The sequence below is a fragment of the Palaemon carinicauda genome, chromosome 5, assembly GCF_036898095.1.
Source record: "Palaemon carinicauda isolate YSFRI2023 chromosome 5, ASM3689809v2, whole genome shotgun sequence".
Classification (NCBI taxonomy): Eukaryota; Metazoa; Arthropoda; class Malacostraca; order Decapoda; family Palaemonidae; genus Palaemon; species Palaemon carinicauda.
Window position 1 is genome coordinate 71,509,246 of NC_090729.1, and position 20,912 is coordinate 71,530,157.

The 20,912-nt window shown below is 35.6% G+C and overlaps 2 protein-coding genes across 4 annotated transcripts in view; one reads left to right on the plus strand and one right to left on the minus strand.

Moving 5' to 3' along the window:
- The window catches only part of LOC137641328 (uncharacterized), a 1,100,455-nt gene extending 1,098,120 nt beyond the window's left edge, over positions 1–2,335 (plus strand). The window contains exons 9-10 of the mRNA XM_068373764.1: positions 75–218; positions 579–2,335. Coding sequence (XP_068229865.1) covers positions 75–218; positions 579–763 — 329 coding nt within the window. The 3' untranslated portion in view covers positions 764–2,335. The remainder of the gene's footprint in view (positions 1–74; positions 219–578) is intronic.
- Positions 2,336–17,717: 15,382 nt separating this feature from the next.
- Positions 17,718–20,912, minus strand: part of LOC137640464 (glutamate receptor-like) — a 139,559-nt gene continuing 136,364 nt past the window's right edge. For all 3 annotated transcript variants that reach the window (XM_068373009.1, XM_068373008.1, XM_068373007.1), the window contains one exon: positions 17,718–18,115. In XM_068373009.1, the coding sequence (XP_068229110.1) occupies positions 18,020–18,115 (96 nt within the window). In that variant the 3' untranslated portion in view covers positions 17,718–18,019. The remainder of the gene's footprint in view (positions 18,116–20,912) is intronic.

Below are 20,912 nucleotides of genomic sequence, written 5' to 3' on the forward strand. Positions count from 1 at the left end.
TTCTTTTAGAATAGTGTTCGATGTATAATGAGTGTAGAACTGCAGTCCTAATTTCTAATGTTATTTTCTTACAGATGCTGCAGCCACAATGGTTCCTCGAGGCCCTCCACTTACAATAACCCTGATGAAGGATGGAGCTGGATTAGGATTCTCTCTGGAAGGTGGAAAAGATTCTCCTTTGGGAGATCGACCACTCACAGTAAAGAAGATATTCAGTGGTGAGTTTTCAGCTGTTTTTTTTTTTTTTTTTTTTTTTTTTTTTTTTTTTTTTTTTTTGGGGGGGGGGGGAGTTCTAATAGCTGTTAAATTATGAAAGAAACGAGCTCACATGAAAAGTGCTAAGAACTGCGTGTGGACCTAGCCTACAGACAAATGCCTGGTGGACAGTTACTGATTTCCACAAGCCAATACCAAAACCTTTTGCCTGACAAGTATTTGTTTCCATTTGAAATAACAATACCTATATTTCTAGATTCCTATGCGTTGAATAATAGTTATTACTCTAATTTAATCTTATAAGCTAACAATCTGATTTGACTGTTTTCAGAGGATTTTAATGAATTCATTTCTGTCCTCAGGTGGTGCTGCAGATAAAGGTGGCATACTGAAAGTTGGTGATGAACTTGTCAGTGTGAATACAGTTGATGTGACTGGCATGGCACGCATTGAAGCCTGGAACTTCTTGAAAAAACTTCCTGATGGTACAGTTTCGTTAGTATTGCGGCAAAAATTAGAAGACACTGCATCAAAAAGTGAAGAGTGATTGTGTATGCTATGCACTTAATCGAACCATTCAGTTATTCAGTGTTTTTTTTATTTTTTTTCTGTGTGCATCGTCATTTCAACTCACTCTTGGAGACTAATTTTTATATGTAGCTTACACTATTTACAACCTAGTAACGACATAATCTTTAAATTGACTAACTGATTTATTCCTCAATACCTGCATTAAGTAATATTAGATATTGTGTCAATGTTTAATATAATTTTGTAATGGTACAGAAACCGTTGTACTTGACAAATGCGTGTAACAGTGCGTACTTTTTCAGCAGTATACTTAAGATAGTTTTATTCAGCATGTAACTCTAAATTTTAACAATAACCTGTTTCCTGAATAGACTGTCTTGTAATATTAGTCGTGAGTTCTCCCACATAGTAAGTACTGCTGAAAAACGAAATGGTGGAGGCTTGTAGCCTATATAGTTGGGAGTGTGGTGCTAGGGGCTATGGCAGGGTGGTGGTGTGTGGCCTTTTTCTAGGACTTCTCAAAATATTTACTAATGACTCTTGTCCTGATACCGAGAGTCTACGACGGAAGTTATACGAGTGGGCCCCCTGAAGCTGGTGCCCGCTGTGTCTGCCAATCCTCAACTGTGATAGGCGCTGCTTGTGAATGCAATTGAAAACGTCTGTCAGTTCAACAGCGTAAAGTTGCATTTTCAGATCGTGCCAAATTGCATCTTTAAGCAGTGCCATATTCTCCTTTTCTTTTATAACTTTATTTCAGTTTGACCTGCCTGCTGTTGTCTTTTGTCTAATTCAGTAATTTGTAGATAATACATTGTCTGCATAAATCATATGAAGCATATGTAATGTAGATATATTTGCATAAAGCAAAGTTCATGTCATTTTCATAGATCTCCAATTTCAGTTAAATTTCAGGGTTTTCCCAGAATAATCAGTAATTTCATTCTGCTTTTCATGTAGCAAATGTTAAAGCATTTTCATACATTACTGCATAAAACTGAAGCAGGCAGAATTACTTACGAAGGACTTATTTTGTAGAGCAAAATATGATTCTTCCTACACTTTCTCTCATATTGTATCCTATTAAAGCTTGCAACTATGCAAAGATGCATTGTATGAACCAATGCATTTCAGCTGATTCTCTGTAAAATATGTAAATACTGTTTTTATGACATTTATAATTATTACATATTACTTTACTATAAATGGCTTTTATATGAAAGAGTTTGATATATAAAATATACAGCCTTGTACTTCAGTGTTGTTCTGACTTACAGGATTTATAATGTTTATTCTAGTTTATTTATATATTGCATAGCTTTGATTACTTCATGTGATTATACCCATGTATAATCATAGGAAGGATATGACTGTGGTATTCATTGCTATTGTTTTTTGGGATTCTGCTTTAAATGACTATTAAGGCTTACTCTTTGTGGGTAACCATTGTTATTTTATATGCTTATGTAAAGAATGAAATGTAATAGACTTCATTATGATGTATATAACTTAGTTAATGATTCCATGTTATTAGTTAGAGCCTCAGCTTTGTAAGGGAAGGCGGACCAAATAAAATTCATATAATTAACTTTATATTTTTCCCCTCATAGCTAGTACAGTAGATACTACAGTAATTACCAGACGTATGCATGGCTAATTATAGTTTACCATAGCTGATGAGTCTCTTCTACCCTTACCAAGAGGAAAGTGGCCACTGAACAATGACAGTTCAGTAACTCCTTAAGTGAAGAAGAATTGTTTTGTAATCTCAGTGTTGTCAGGTGTATGAGGACAGAGGAGGATATGTAAAGAATAGGCCAGACTATTCGGTGTATGTGTAGGCAAAGGGAAAATGAACTGTAACGAGAGAGAAGGATCCAATGTAGTACTGCCTGGCCAGTCAAAGGACCCCATAACTTTCTAGCGGATGGATATGTTATAACAGCAGAAGATGAAGAAAGACAACGTTGGATGAAACACTTTAGTGAGGTTACTGAATAGGAGATACGAAGGGAATAATTCGATTGATATACCGGAAGCTGATGAAGACCTTGATGGGCCCATGAATGGATTCAGTGTGTTTGAAGTCGAAGCTATCATTAAAAAACTCAGGGGATGGAAAGCCCCTGGATACGATGGAATAACTGCCGAGGTGGTACTAGCTAAAATGAAGTGACCCCCAGAATACTTAAAAGATTATTTTGAAGAATGTGGCATGAAGAGACTAAACCTGATGAATGGGAATTATAAGTGTTGGTGAAAATGGCAAAGGAAAGGAGACCTGACTAATTGCAATAATTAGAGACATAACACTTACGTCAGTTATAAAAATATATAGTATGCTTATTGTAAAAAGAGTGGTGAGAAAAATTGATGAAAAGCTGAGAGATAAACAAGCTGGATTTTGAAAAGGTAGAAGTTGCACTGATCAAGTTTTCATTTTGAGATATGTTGTACAGCAATGCGTTAAATATAGAAATTCACTTTTGCTGGCATTTCTGGACTATTGAAAAAGCTTTTCATTGGGTGCACCAGCCAATTTTGAGGAGAGTCCTGACATATGGAATACCTCTTAAATATTTGATTTTGATTAAGTCTGTTCATGAGTATAGCAAGTGTAAAGTTAATATTAATGGAGTCCTATCAAATGAATTTCAAGTGAACAGCGGATTACTCCAAGGAAATACGTTGTCACCTATGTTGTTTATCTTCCTTAAGGATTTTGTAATGCGTAGAACAGTCAGAGATGGTGGAGAAGGATTGGACTGGATTGTTGATATGAAGTTAGCAGACCTCGAGTATACTGATGATGCTGTCCTTATAAGCAGAACACCACAGGATTTGCAATACTTGCTTACCAAAATGCCCGACATATCCCACGAGGTTGAGCTCAAGATAAATAGAAGAAAGACAAGAGATGATAAGGACGGAGTATGCAATGGAAGATGAAATATCATTGGAAGGAGAAAGGATTAATGAGGAAGAATCATTTAAGTATTTAGGAACTATGATCTCTAATAGTGGGTCTTTAGAATTAGAGTTTAGTGAAAGACTGAAAAAAGCAAATCAGACAATGGCTAGGTTAAGTAAAATTTGGAAATCATATAGCCTGAAATTACATATAAAATCAGACTATACATCAGTTTAGTGAGATCTGTGTTACTATATGGTCATAAGTCATGGTATGACAATGAAACAATCTCCTATAGATTTAGTAGATTTGAGAACAAAACACTCGAAAAGATATTGGCAGTTAAATAGCAGGACAGGATAAGAAATAAAACTATTAGAGAGATTATTCGAGTGCCGTATGTGGATGAGATCATGATGAGGGGTAGGTGAAGATGGTTTGGGTATGCTCTTCGCATTCCCAAGAGAAATTAGTTCACCAAACGTTCAGCTGGGCTCCACAAGGCACTAGTTGAGTTGGAAAACTCAGCCCTACATGGCTGGAGACTATGAAGCATGAAGTAGATGATGAATGTAGAAGTATTGAATTCAAAGCTCAAAATAAAGACGACCGGCGAGTTTAATCGAAGTCCTTTGCGTCAGTAGGCGGAAGAGGAGGTGATGATGATGATGCTTTTCCAACGCCCCCCCCCCCCCTCTCTCTCTCTCTCTCTCTCTCTCTCTCTCTCTCTCTCTGTGTGTGTAAAGACCACCAGACTAAACATCCTTAGTTGAATGAAGTCTAAATTGGCACCTGTCAAACCGGTTGATACTGGGAAAAGGGAAAATGTCTCAAAACGCAAAGCTGGTTTACTTAATAAAGTATTAACTTAAAAAACTGTTGATTTCCTTGTTGTTGCATTATGTTAACTTAACCTCACGGTCTTGAGACCGTAGGATATTGGTGGCATCAATGACCATCAATTTATACGAAATAATGCAGTAGTTTCCAAAACACTTGAGTTCTTCGAAATATTCAGAGGACAAAAATAGTGCCAAATCCTTCAGCACAATTATATCTACTAAGTATCTACAACCATTTGAACGCAAAAGCCTGACATGAAAATTTGCTAAAGAGATAGACTTTTCCATAGACGAAGTATTTCACATGTTGAAGTCAAAACAAATTACCCAAGTCGAAATAGATTTTTCATTTGTTTAGTACAAACACGAGAATCCATATAGGGAGGTTAATTTTTAGTTGTTGGTTGGAGTTGTTACAAAATTATGTTACAATCAATGCAGAATTAGTCAAAACATCAAGCGTTAACCAGATGATTACAAATTTCAACAGAACACCAAGGCATATACTTGTACTGTATTGTGTTATAATGGACTTTTCTTCACTTAGGTAAATTGAACTAACCCTGCATAGAATTTTTAAAAAATGCCGATCTGGTGTTAATACAGCGATGACCCTACAAAAGGTAAAATTTGGGAAATCTAATTTTTTAATGGCAAAATTGGACTGACATTTTTTCAGCAAAACAATTGATAAAAAAATACTGAATTCGACCCATACTTAAACTAGCGTCACTGAATATTTTTTAGTTATGTAGAAATTTTCCGTCGACGGAAATATTTTACCAAATTCAATATTCATACAAACGCAGAAAAAAAGTAAGAAAACGTTGTATTTGTAAACTTTACCTGGTTAAGTGTAATTTACATTCCTTAACAGCGCAACCAGTGCTGGAGAAGTATGCAGAAAACAGTTTTCCACAGAGAATAATTGATGTCAAAGCTAGAAGCTCATATCTTAGTTAGTATACTCCTCGTTTTACTAGTGTTAACACCTCTAGTACAGTATAGTTCTTGAAGTGCACTATTCATCAGCACGTAAGTTCCAACAATATTTAACTTTTGCAATCTTGTTTGAAAAAGCATGTCAAGTATGTTGGAAGTGTATTAATTAGTGAATGGCGGACAAATGTTGAACAACCTTAAGTCCACGCCTATTTTTCGGGGAGAAAACTTCGAAAGTATTTATAAATCGTTAAGCTAGCTGATTATCGGTTGGGAAACGATTTTAAAAGCCTTAGTGGGTTATTTTAGAATTACTTCTATTTTTGGAAGATTTTTCACAAAAGAATAAAGTTCGATTCTTTATATCAGTAACAAGAAATCGTCCTATTATTTTCCTTTCATTAGATTATTTTCTTCTTTTTTTTTTGTAGAATTTTAGAAAATCAATTATTGAAGCCTTCAAGTTTAGTTTTGCATGATGTATCTATCCGATTGTTATTTTTCTATTCAAATTAGCTCTATTTAATGCATTAGATACTTTGCAAAATTAGAGAAACCTTAGACGAGACTCGGAATATTCATATTCAAGATGATTTTTGTTTAATTCTTGAATGAGATTATTGGCTGCTGTTGTAAAATAGTCACTGGTTCGAAATTAATATGATATAGATTTTTATTTCTTAAATTCGAAATACGGTGTAATAACAGGTGGTGTTCAGTTCTCTTGGGTGAATTAGAAAACATTTAGACTTGGGTATCTTGAGTTTTTTTTTTTTTTTTCTTTTTTTTTTTTTTTTTTTTTTCAATGTACTATGGGTTGGAAATAAGATTGGTGATATACATGACTTGATTAATAATGAACGTCTGGATATTCTTGCTTTGGCGTAGACATAGTTAAATACAGTAGTTATGACATGGCAAATATCAGGGATATGACGCCTGTCACGCATATAATTTTACACGTACCAGGGCAAGGAAAGAAAGGTGGTGTTGAACTCATCCTCTTTAATGTGTTTGATAAGGTACGGTTAGAAAAATCAGCGTCATGGAACACCTTAAGGTTCCTTGTGAGATAAGTGGCAGTGAATTTTTTTTTCCTAGTCTTATACAGATCACCAAATGTTAAAGCCAATCTATTCCTCAATGACTCCAGATTGTACACTGAGATAGTAAATTCATTGAGTAGGAACGTAATTATTATGGGGGATTTCAATCTATGGGTGGACACTGAGGGGCGTCATCCATGTGATTTTATTGTTAAGATGGACAGTCTAGGCTAGTTCTTGGTTGTGCTTTTCCTGATATGCTTTTGTGTTAATCAAGACGACTTCATTTTCTATGGGCAGTGCCAACACTGCGATTAAATATCCAAATACTATTATGAGAAACAGAACCTGGAGCAGGCAAAATCAGAATTGGAACAAGGCAATATAAACAATATCACTGTTGCTGAAAAAGGAAAACTTAAACCGAAAATAAAACTTACAAATGTACCAGAAGATGCTGATATTATTCAAAGAACCAGTGGCTAAATAGACATATTGTAGAAAATGATGATCTGACTATCATAATGCAAGAGAATTCAAGAATGGATAAACATAAACACTATATCATAAAATGAACACCTAAGATACGTAAAGCAATCTATGAAAATGGAGATAAACTTAGTACCACATATAGAATATGTAAAGTTTACGACCATTACATGCCCTACCAGTGTTACAAATGCCAGGAATTTGGGCATAGTGCAGCAAATTGCAAGAATAAACAGTCGTGCCCCAAGTGCGCGGGAGAACATAAAGCAGGTCATTGCAATGTTGTTGAAGTTAAATGCATAAATTGTGTGAGAAAGAACTATGATGTCACAAAACATAAATCCTATGGTAGAGTAAACTGTGAAGTTTATAAACAAGAAATAACAAGAGCCAGAAACAATACTGACCATGGCTTCGATTAAGAAAATATCAAGTAATCTAATAAATATACAATCCATTGGCAATAAAACTCATATCATTAAGGAAGTCGTAAGTGATGAAGATGTGGATATTTACTTATTAACTGAAACCTTGTTGCGTGGGAATGTGAGTGACAGATCGAAAATAAATGAAATGATACCTAAATCTTATAACCTTTATCATGAACCAAGAGAAGACAAAAGAGATGGTGGCACTGGAATCTTAATTAAGAAATCATATTTTTACTTTTACTTTTACGGGTTTATTTCTCGCCCTCCATCGAACACTAAAGGTCTGTTCAGGCGGGCCTTGGTGTGGGAAAAAAAATAAATTCTTTCCAGTTAATATTTTGCTCTGTATCGTTATCAGTTATTTCGCTAGCATTTGTATTCAGGCTTAATAGTTTTCAGGTCACTATTATAACACTTTCTAAAAAGATAAGTCTTCAGGTTTTTCTTGAAAGCTGCCACATTATTGCTATTCTTGATATCGAGAGGAAGGTCGTTAAATAGTCTCGGTGCAGCATAGCTGAACGTTCTTCCTCCTATTGCATGATTCACACTAATTTCGAATAGTCTATGTGGGTCATCTGCATGTCTAACTCTTACAGCGGCGCTGGTAGCTTCAGGGTAGGGGACCAAGCAATCACGAAGATATTTAGGCTTATCACTTGTAAGTGCTTTGTGAGTCAACAAGCAAATTTTAAATTCAATTCTAGCCTTAACAGGTAACCAATGTAGATCGATCAGTGCAGGAGTTATTCTCTCCAGAAATTTAATGCCTTTTATCAGTCTAGCCGCCCGGTTTTGCACATTTTAAAGCTTTCTTAGTAGTGTATTGGGCAATTTGTAGTACAGAGAATTGCAATAATCAAGCCTTGATATTACATGACTCATCACTAAAATTTTGTACTGCCCTCTTAAATATTTCCTAATAAATGCTATGTTTCTCAGGTGATAGTTACACACTTTCACTGTGTTCACAATTTGGTCCTTCATTGACAAATTACAGTCTATCAGTACACCCAAATTTTTCACAACAGGCACAATCCCAACATCAGCATCCCCAATTTTTATACTTTGAATTAACTGGTAATTCTTCAAAACCACCTTTGTGCCAAAGAACATACATTCTGTTTTATCATCATTTAATTTGAGCTTTTTCCTCTGCATCCATGTTTTTATTTCAGTCATTATCTCATCAATTTTCTTCTTTGTATCTGGTGTTGTTGAAATTGAGAGGTAAAACTGAGTATCATCTGCATATAGTTTAAAACCCACTTTTTGTTTTTTCAAGATGTGTGATAGCTCGATAGTATATATGTTAAACAAGATAGGGCCCAGGACACTACCCTGTGGTACACCCTTCATAAGAATTCTCTCATTGGATCGGTTTCCAGAAACTTCTACAATAGTCTTCCTGTTCACTAAGTAACTTCGCAAAAATTTCAGTGCCTCCTCAGTCACCCCAATAGACTTTAAGTCAAGTAAGTACTCGTGCACAACAGTGTCAAAAGCAGCACTAAGATCTAACATAATTAAAATTCCACACTTTCCCCCATCAAGAAAACCTATCATATCATTCATTATTGAGCACAAAGTAGTTTCTGTAGAATGATTAGCTCTGTAGGCCGATTGATTTTCCGGGAATACCTCTAACTCGTCAATATGCGCCCATAATTGCTCACTTATGACTTTTTCAATAAGCTTTGACATGTAAGATAAATTTGAAATGGGCCTATATGAATTTAGCTCGTTCACATCACCTTCCCCTTTGTAAATTGGTTTGATCAACGCAGTTTTTTCACAGCTAGGAAAACAGAATTGTGATATATATACTTAGGTTAATTATGTTCAGGTAAATATTATAATCAACTTGCTTGTTTGGAGCTTCACTTATTGAACTGTTTGGGAAAGGGTCGTTTCCACAATATGTATTCTTCATCTCTCTCATAACCTTTAACAAGTCGCATATATTTATTTCCTTAAATTTTATTAACTTCTTTCCCTCCTTCACTGGCATAGCTGACTGTCCTTCCAAGTGATTTTGGGGGAAGCCTCTATAGATTTTATCAATTTTTTCATTAAAGAATATAGCAAAACTCTCTGCACAAACATTGTCAGGCAAGACATATTTTTTCTTTAATCCCATCAAATCATCAAGGTTTTTGTGAAAGTCCTTACTGTTATTGGTTTTTTTACATTCGCCGTTGTAGAATTCTCTTTTTGTTTTTTTCTAACAGGATGTTATAGTCATTTCTGCCCTTATTATATAGATTTGTGGCTTGTAAGGATTTGGCTCTTTTCCATCTACCTTCCATCTTACGTCTGTGTCTTTTTGCCTTTAATAGCTCACTATTATACCATCTAACATTTTCGCGTACCACTATTTGTTTGTTCTTTATGGGACACATGGTATCGTACATTTTTCCAAAATTGTCGTTGTATTTCTTGGTATAGCACCCAACACATTCTATGTCTACCATATGTTCACATTGTGTGTTCACAAAAGACATTTGCGCTACACTAGCTTCAATAAAATTCTCAGCATCAAAATTTTCCCGTTCCCTATATGTGATCCATTTTTTCAATACTCTGGTGCAATTTATATTAACATTAAAGGTGATGAGTTTGTGTGTTTTTGAGATCTCAAAGTCTGGTTCAACTTCAAGGTTTTTTATTAGGTCTGAGTCTTTTCCACATATGACCAAGTCGAGTGTATGACCACCTACTGACGTTGATACCAAAACACTGTTTATTAAATTAAACATCTCAAATACTTCCTTGAGTTCTTTAGCCTTATTATCATTTTCATCATCTACCCAACAGTTGAAGTCTCCACCAATTAATGTATTTTTAATATCGTCTACCACACCCACAAGAATACTAAATTCTTCAATGAATTTAGTCATATTACTCGCTGGTGGTCTATATAATGATATTATATTCAATACCTTATTGTTTCTTGTCAGTTTTAAACAGATATATTCAAACGTTTCAAATACTATTTCATTCGTGACAGAAACCCTAGAGAAGGTTTTAGACACAAAGACACCCACTCCTCCTCCAGTTTTGTCCTTTCTTGGTACGTGGTAGAAATCGTGAGTACACGGCGTCATCTCCTGAATCTTTGAGTTATCACTAATATTTCCCTGCAACCAAGTTTCCGTTAATAAGCATAAATCTAATTCAATTTCGTTAATAAGATTTCTAATCTTTATGGTTTTATTCCCCACCGATTGAATATTTATCAGACCACACTTAACCAATGGGATAGACTCCATGATCGGTTCTATTTTTTATCCTGGTAAGCTCCTCCTTGTATACTTTACAGTTATCGTCATATGTCTTATGATTCGTATCATTGTAATTCCTCACTGTGCAGTTATGACACTTTAACGTATTTACAGTACAATCCGTGGTTCGATGATCCTGGCTACACTTGGCACATACCTGAGTCTTGCTACAATTTTCAGCAGTATGACCAAATTCCTGGCATTTATAACACTGAAATACATTGTAGGAATCATAGATTTTACAGCATCCTCCAAGCGTGGTATATACTCTATCATCTCTTTTACGGAAGACTTTCCTGATAGTTGGACTACACTTTATAATGACTTGTAATTTACCGCTTTGTCTTGATTTAAACTTCCTGATCAATTTAAAGTCTTCTTCATTTTCACATATATCATTCAACCATTCATTCTTCTCCATTATACTGGCAATTATATCATCTTCATTTTCATCAATATTGCAGACCTTGATCTTCGGTTTAAGTAGATCCTTTTTATTATCTACTTCTACCTTAATGTCATTCTTGACCTCTTCTAAGTAATTTTTAGCCTTTTCTTACCCAGTTTTATCCGCAAAATTAACTACCAAGTGGCCTTGTTTAGAGGTTTTGACCTGTTCGACATTCGTGGTTATCTTCTTCATGATAGTTTTCTTGATATCTGAAGCCTTCTTATTTTCCTCCGTAGATTTTATAACCAAAGTGTTTCTTGATTTCAACTTGCTTGCATATGTAGTCTTGGTCACATTCTCTTTTTCGTATTCCATAAGTTTCTCTTTCAGCTCAACAATTTCTTGACGCATATCAATGTATTGAGCAGTTATCATATCCATAAAACCAGACATCTGTTGTTGTACATTTACCTTCATCTCTGCTATGTTGATGCTTAGTCTCGTCATGTCATCAACACATGCAGTCTCAACACATTTTGAACGTTTATAAATGATGTTCCTGCTTTTTAAAATAGTACTTGTACCATCCCTTAAATTAGAGCAAGCTTCTTCATCATGGTACCATCTTCGGCATTCATCGCATTGTATCCCATCATCGACATAGGACTCACAGTGCCCACACATGCCATGATTGCCTCCGTCATCACATTCTTCATAAGCTGCTGCCATTATATTTTCCTCTTTTCCTTGGAGTACTGTGTCGATTTCAGTCACAAATAGATCGAAATCATTCACGGGATTAAGTTTTTCCTTTCGTTTTCTAAGGAAGGGCATATTGAATCATTTTTCAATGAACTTTTCAAGTAGCCCCGCCCCAACACAAAAATGCTGGGTCAGGCCTTTCACTACAGACCTCACATACAAGGAAACCACTGATTTTTAGCACTATATTTCACTAATATCAATACTAGCAAACACCCACAAAGAGATTTTTCATAGTATAAACAACGAGATATACAATGATTCCGTTTAAAGCCAGATTCGATACAGAGCATTGAAACACACGTCCACACCCGCGGACAACTCAACTCAACTAAAGTTACAGTAAGAAATCATCTCGTAGTAAATTCATTTGAATATATGAATATTAAAATTTTATCTAGAAATGTAAATCTACAAATAGTTATACTCTATAGACCATAGAGAAAAAGCAAAAGAATGTTTCTAGATGAATTTAATAACTTACTAGATACATTGAACGAAAATAGAAATATAGTTATATGTGGTGATTTCAACCTACATCTTGATAACAGAGTAGACCCATATGTCAATGAATTTAGAGAATTGATTGACAACCACCACCTTGAAAACAGTGTTTGAACCAACAGGTCAGTCTAATCATATACTAGATCTAGTTATAGTAAACAAAAACAACTACATCATACTAAATATGGAGATTGAACCTGACTGCTCTATATCCCTAATGCATAAGTTAATGTCTTTTGAAATAGATGTTAGAAAAAATAATGCAATACAGAAAGAAATCACATACAGAATTAAGACCAACTTTGATCCAAAAGAGTTCATTGAACAAAGCCTAGAGGATATAAAAGGGATAACACCAGTCTGTAACTATGAAGAGAAGCACACCTTAGTAGAGACAATCCTGTGTAAACTGCAATACTGATAGAAGTAAAACAATACTTCCAACTTCCAACTAATTATGATAATAGGTGCCCGGAAAAACACAAAAATACTCACAATTAAAAGAAAAATCGAATTGGTTTGATAATGAATTACATGAAAAAAAGAAAGAGAAAAATGGAGGATAAATGGAAAAGAAATAAAAATAATGAAAACTGGCAACATTACAAATCAGCTAGAAATCGCTACAATTACCTTATCTTAATTAAAAAAAAGGCATATTATAAAAAAAAGTGTGCAATGTAAATGACCCACAGAAAATACATAAGAACCTAAATAAACTATTAGGTCTAAAGACAGAAATAGTATTGCCTTACATAACTAATGATCCTAAATGCCTAGCAAATGATTTTATTGATTATTTTGAAGAAAAAATAAATTAAATCTGCTCCAGTTTTCACAACATCGGCACAACAGAGCGAAGGAATACATCAGCAACAGGTGAAAGTAAGCTAAGGGTATTCAAAGAGTTAAGTCAGTGATTATATGAGAATAATAAAGAAAGTAAAAAAACCTACTGCGGAAATGACCCATTTCAAATTAATGATGTAAAAGATGCAGAAAATTTCACCAGACTACAAGAGACCTACCGAAACATGGTAAATACGAGTCTAACACAGGCAGTTTCCCGGATTGTGAAAAAGTTGCATATATCAAGCCTGTGTATAAAGGAAAAGGTGATGCAGACAATTTAAGTACATATAGGCCAATATTAAATCTGTCATATTTTTCGAAAATTATTGAAACTGCTGTACACGAACAAACCTGGAAACATCTGAAAAAATCTAATGCCATACCTGATGATCAATCTGCATACAGAGAAAATTACTCCACAGAAACAACAGTGTTGGCGATTAAAAATGACATGACAGAAATTATAACAAATGGCAAGTGCTGCATTCTTGTGATGCTTGATTTAAGTGGTATCTGATGGAAAGACCTTAAAGCTGTGGGCATCATAGAACCGCAAAGTTAAAGTAGTAATATCAAATGTTGAATCTGAGACAAGAAAACTCAAGACAGTGTACTAGGTGCTCTCCTGTTTGAAATTTACACGATTGAACTGGCAAATATACTTGAAACTCAGAGTTAAGTTTAAAATATACGCTGATGATACACAATTCTATTTCCCAATAGAATCAGTTGATGAAGCTAAAAGAAAGATACATGAAATAATGAATGACATTAAGGCTTGGATGTTAACAAAAAAGCTCAAGCTCAATGAAGACAAAAGTGAATGTATTATTTTTGGAAATGGAAAAGATATAAAAAGAATCGAATGCTTCCAAAGAATTGAAATAGGTCAATCGATCATTGACCTAAAGAAATCTGTCGGAAATCTTGGAGTAATCATAGATGATAGACTGACAGTGAATGAACATATAAATAATATGGTGAGAAATTGTAACTATCTTATTAGAAACATAGCATTTATTAGTAAATACTTAGATGAAAAATCTATGGCCATACTCATTAATCACCACATATTTTCAAGAATTGATTACTGCAACTCACTGTTCTATGGATTACCAAATTATCAGCTGAAGAAAATTCGAGAGTACAAAACAGAGCCGCTAGATTAATAAAAGGACTACACAATAGGGAAAGAGTTACCCCTGCACTAATTAAATTACACTGGCTGCCGGTAAAAGCGAGAATTGAATACAAGCTACTCTTACTAACGTTTAAGATACTGAACCAAAATGAACAAAATATCTAAAAGAATGCCTGAATAAACTAGAACTAGAAACAAATGTTAACATAAGACACACGAGTGAAAAACATAGGTTATCTGAACCAAGAACAAATAGTAAATTTGGTGAAAGGGCTTTTAGCTACTGTGCGCCTAGACATTATAATAAACTGCCAACTGAAATGAAGGACCTAAAGGGAGCAACTGAATTTAAGAAGAAACTAAAGACATTACTTTTCACAAGATCATATGATTTGGAAGATGCTACAATCAAAGAATTGTATAAGTTATAATGAAAATGTTTCGTTAGATGATTAATATGGACCGCCCGAGAAGTAGTTCACTCGACTTCAGTGGAGGGTTGGATTTAAACCCAAAACAAGTAAACAAGTATACACAAGGCCTGGCTGCCAGTTTTGTTCGTAAGTAATGACTTATAGTTAAAAAAATCAGTGAGGAGCCGCAAACTACTCCAAGAGTTTTATAGATATCCAAATGATTTTCACAGGGTTTGATGGGTGTTATGTGGACTACATTCAATTCAACTTGCGTATTGATACTTGCCAGTAGAAAATTACAGTAGCCATTTTTATCGATATCCCCTTATTCGTAGAATACTTCACATATCTAAATGAAATTTTCAGAGATTTATGGGACTTTGCCCATACCAATTTTCTTGTTGATATCTACTATAGAAAAGCTACAGCAAACTTTTATTTCGTTATGGCCTGAATGGTTATTTTTAGCGGTGGCGTAAATTGTTCCTAGAATAATTTACATATCCAAATGAAAATTTCAGGGATTGATGGCAAGCATAGTTTCTCTGCTCCTGCCAAATTCTATGGTAATATTTACAATTGAAAACACCAGTTATCATATGGCCTCCTTAAACAGGCTGTTAATGTAGCAACATTACGGTGAACTGCGTGATAATTGCCTGCAAATTTAGCAAACGGGATCACAGTGAACACTACAATCTCTTTAATATTTGCCAGGTAACTGGTTGATTGCTGGCAATGTTAGTGGACAGGTTACTTCATCAAACTGTCTAGCACCTTTTATAAGCCGCCGATAAAATAGTATAAAAGATATCTTTATCATGGTGGTATAAGATATAGAATTTTGTACAGCCTACCGTAATAACCTAAGATGATCTTTAGTATAGTTTTATTAGTTTGGAACTATCCATTTAAAACTGATTTTTCCAACAATCAATAACTATGTTCATAAAAATATAATCTACAACTTGTATACAGTATTAATATCTCATAGTAGTTAGTAGCTTTTATCAATATCTACCGTTTTTTTTCTTTTTCTTTTTAATATCACTACAGGCACCTTATTTACTTGATACTTTGGTCAACAACACTTACTTTTGTAATATATTTAGATACTTCTGTCACAACTATATTCGGTCAACTCCTGCACCCCTGCTAAATGGAGTCCAGATAAGATTAGATGCTAGAGTTCAGGAGATAGAATGACCCCTTTGGTCAGAAAGTCCAGAATATGAATGCTGTTTGCGTTTTACATAACCATTAATCTTCCAGCATTAGATCAATAGACCTAATATGGTTTTCCTTTAATTAAAGACCACAACATTTTTTATGGCCAGTGCCAACACTGATTAGATATTCAAATTCTACATTGAGAAATGCTCCCTGGAAATTACAATACAAAATTGCTAGCTTGCTATTTTATCGAGTAGTCATTCTATTCGTGGGCAAATATTGATTACAAGTACTACAAAATATTGATAATTTTTGTAATGTTAGTATTAACTTTTGATAAGAAGCATTTGTTATACTTATTCACAATATCAAATCGAGCATCTTTCAAAGTTAACAGTTAGAAGTTACTTACCAAAGAGTCTGAAAATTACCAAAACTACAGTAGAATAAGTAAATCTATAATGATTTTATTGTTTCAAGATATTAACCTCCAAGTAATAACGGTAGGAATGTATTTAGGGCATTTGTATAAAGTAGCACCTTAGTCAATATACCTTACAAATTATGTAAATAGAAATTTATCCCACCTTGGATATAAATTTCCTTGTATTATTACAATTATGTATTTTATAGGATTTTCATGTACTCCTGTAATATATTAGTAGTCTGTTAGGAGTTTCCTTTATTTTAAATTTCATTTTGTTACTGATGACTCGGGTTACTACAATGCTGAACAAAGTTATTTTATTATGACCACCCACAACCAGTAGAGATAGTCACAATTCACAGGCGGACAGACTAAGCTGTAGATATGAATCTTCATCTCTAAATGTGAGTTCATTAGTGGTTACATTTATACAGGAATTGTTACCATTTTCATCACTGGGTGTTGCACCATATTTGCAAGGGTAACTCGTCTTCAAAGGTTTGAAAAGTGAAGAGAGGTTTATCAGATGCCGACGTCAGTAAGGAATGGACAATATTCTATTTAATGATGATCTTCATATCCAATGCCACCACAATAGATGGGACAGTCTTCTAGATACGTGATTTCTGCAGCTAAGCTCTAATCAAAGAAATTATTCAATTTTCAGGAGGTATTATTACAGAACTGAGAATTAAGTTCTTTTCGTCATCAAGACGTTAGCTGTGGGTGAATGATTAACTATAATTTATGTTACAATAAGCGTGGCAGGATTGATATGGACAATTTAAAAAAAAAAAAAAAATATCGTGTCTCGCAATTTTATGGACAAGTGGGTATCAAATGGCCGAAATACAAACAAGATTACACCAAACAATCAAATTCCATACGCAATTGGCAGGTAACTGTTGTAATCTTCAACAAAATTCATGGAGAGAACCACATCAAACTTGTGAATCCTTTCATTAATTGGTCAGATATTTCGTAATTCACCTGACAAATCAGTGGATCACACGACAACAAACACTATTGGTCCTTTAACAATAGGTCAGGGTACTTATTATTTTTTATGTGGTCCTGTCTGTTGTATTTTTTCTGTAATTTATCATTAAAGTGTAATATCTTCTCAATTGAGTTGAAATACAGTAAACAGAATCAAAGCAAACATTCCAAGCTCTTCATCAGTGGACAAGCGAGGATCATGAACGTTATACCTTTAGTAATCTGCAAGGTACCTTATATTGTAGTTACTTGCAAAATATACAGTAGTTATTCAGAAATGTCTTCATGAAAGAATATTTTAAAGGCTTATACACTATCTACATCATCTTTGGTATTCTTTAGTAAAGTGAAACTACAAGAAACTTTTTCCACTTTATTACAATTCAACAGCTATAAATTTAAAGCTGACAATTTTAACAATAAATAGTTACATTTATAAAAAAAAACTAACTTTAAACTTTGTCTAATGACTTTATGTTCTATGCCATTTTAGCTACTTTACACCTTTTTTCAACACCATTTTGTAATCCCTACAAAATTCAGTTAAACCTAGATGCAACGAAACTTCTACAACAGTGTGAAATGGAGCCGACGGCTGGAATTCAGATGACAAAGATTCCGTTGATCATATGAAAGATGTCCAAAACCTGTCTATCCTTTTCCTAATGTGGTTTTCCTTTCATCAAGACTGCTGCATTTTCTATGGCCAGTACCAATACTGCGATTAAGTATCCAAAGACTACCATAAGAAAGGCACCCTGAAAATGTAGATGAACTTAGAAGACCAAATTTTTAAGGTACTCCTACAATTTGCAAATAAGTATTATAAATCTTTGAGATCTTGCTGTAGTAAATTATTATAACTTTAACCATAAAAAAAGAGAAGTTTTGTAAAAAACAAGTGACGAATGCTTGTTAACATAGATTAGTAAAGTGGTGCATAAATTATACATTCAGAATTCATAAACTATCTTGTATAAAAGTGTCCAAAGCCAGAATGAATGTACTCTATTTACAATTTTGTTGAACACACCAACCAGCAAATTGTAGTGGCAGGACTATTTATAATTCATTTGCATGAAGTAGTACAATCAAAATCTTATCAAATTTATAAAGAAATTTGCCATAGCTTCTTGAAATTTCTTATATATCTATAGAATAGCTTCTTACTAACTTTTCAAGATGCATTTTTTAACAAGTCTAATGTACCTCTGTAATATATATTATAATTTTTTACTATGAATATACTAAATTCTAAAATTATTTTTTTTTTTTTACTTTCAAATAACTGTGACCAATGCCCTTCATTAATTAAAGTAGCAAAAACTGTGACTGTAATAAAGACCACCTACGACCACCACCAGGTTGGAACATTATCATTGATGGCTTGGAACTGCATCAGTGGTTTGCAATATTTTTGGAGGCTTGCAATTAAATAAGCATAATGTATAGGCAGTTTGTTACATGATTATAAACACCCTGCAACAGTATCATCAGCAGATTGTAACAGCTTGCAACAAGGGCATTACAGCTTAGAACCGCATATTGCAACTTGCAACATGGTCATGCAACAAGAGCTGGAAACAGTAGCTTGCAGTAGGGTCCCTGCTGGTTTGTAACCTAACAGGGAGCAGAAACACTACAACCTAGAACAGCAGCTTGCAAAAACAGCTTAAACCGTGATCACTGGCAACTTGCAACAGCGTCATTAGTGGCCTGATACAACAACTTACAAAATAATCCTTGGCAGGTTGCAACAGCAGGTTGCAACGGGAGAACAGAATTGAATTGAGAAATTGCAACAGGAACTTGCAATAAGAGCACTGGTAGTCTGCAATATCACCCATTTGCTCTTAAGAACTGGAAACCAGGCACTTATAGTCCCTGAAGGCACTACATGAAACACACTCGGGGTTAATGTCAATCCATGCAGTATAGGGGTCAACAGTACAGTACCTAAGGACTTAGGTCCTGTTTGCCCTAAACCCTTCAGACCAATGGTATAAGGTACCATCTGTAGCTGATGATCATGCACTACACTCAATGACAGGAGGTTGACCTCGGCTCCGGAGTCAATAAGAGCTTCCAACACTCCTGATGGAAACTCAGACATGGTCACTGGGACATCTATGAGTGCTACAGGAGCCAACTGCGCCAGGTTAACCCTACAAAAAGTTTTCAATACAGCCTCAGTTCCTGATTCCTCCTTCGAGGAGTCAGTTGAAGAAACTTTGGACAGTGTCGAGGAGAGGTTATTACTGGCCAGTCCTGAGAGTCATTGGGTGTGCATTGACTTTTTAAGGTTGAGGCGTAACCTTGGAAATCGAGATTTCCAAGACTGCCACCGGAATACCACTCGCACCCTGCACCAATGTAGCCCCATCTTCCGCACTGAAGGTCTGGTGTTTAACACCCCATGATACTCCTCGGTTCTCAACATCCTGGGCTTTCAATTCTTGCTCTTCTTCTTAATGATCCAGGAAGAAGCACTGCACCCTCTCCCACTTCGGTTCTTCCTGCTACTGGTTGAACTAGAGTAGGACGATGGGTCGGAGAAGTGTTCACCGGCGCTGCTCTCCCCCTAGGAGTAGTCTGGACAGAGGTGGTTTCCCTCCCAAGGCTGTGGGCAGCAGCCTGTCTTCTGGATAGGTGATAAGTGCATGGAGGGCACTTGTTGACCACAATGCACGAGCTGGTGGTTGGCCAAGCCACAGCGTAGGCACAGGTTGAGGGTCTGCGACACTTGTCCATAAGGTGCCCTGGTCTCTTGCACCAAATACAGTACCTCCTCTGGAACTGAGAAGACCTATGGTGGCAGGTGCACTTCCACAGGTGCAGGCTTGGGGACAGGTCGAGGAGGAGTGCGTTGATAGCCTTGGTCAGGTGAACGGTTGGGGGCAGCCATGATAACCCTGTTGGCATACGAACCGTGCTATGACTGCCCCATCTGACTAACGGCCAAGTCCTCTACCATCTAGCTTCGCTGACGGAATGACTCGTTGAGAACTTTCCACAGATGCAGAGACTGCTCCAGACAATTTGCATCTTTGCTTGGAATTGTTTTGAGGAGTTTTTGTCTGAGCTCTCTCCAGTCGAAGCTACACCGAGGATATGCTGACCTGTACAAGGGGGCCAACCGCAGCGCATAGATCTTCAGCAGCTCACCCTCTCCACAGGTGGCACTGCTGAAACTGGCTTTTCTCCCTGCATAACGTCTCAATCGGGCTTCTCGGCACCAGTCAAGGAGGGGTTCCTTCATTTTTGGGTATGAGATCTCGGACACCCCCTATTGCTGAAAAACTCTGTTTTTTTCCCCCCTCAAATACCTTCCTAGCTCAGTGGTCTACAGACCAAAGCTTCCAGCAGTATACTTATTGGCACAGTAGGCCTCAAAATCCCTCAGGAATTGGGCAAAACTTTGGCCAGTTTCTAGCTGTAAAATTCCAGTCTTGGGGCTCTTCTTGTAATCAAGGGCCCTGAGCAGGTCAGTCAGACGGTGGTCTAACTGGAGGGACTGGATATGGTCATTGGAGACATTGTTGGCTGAGCTGAAAA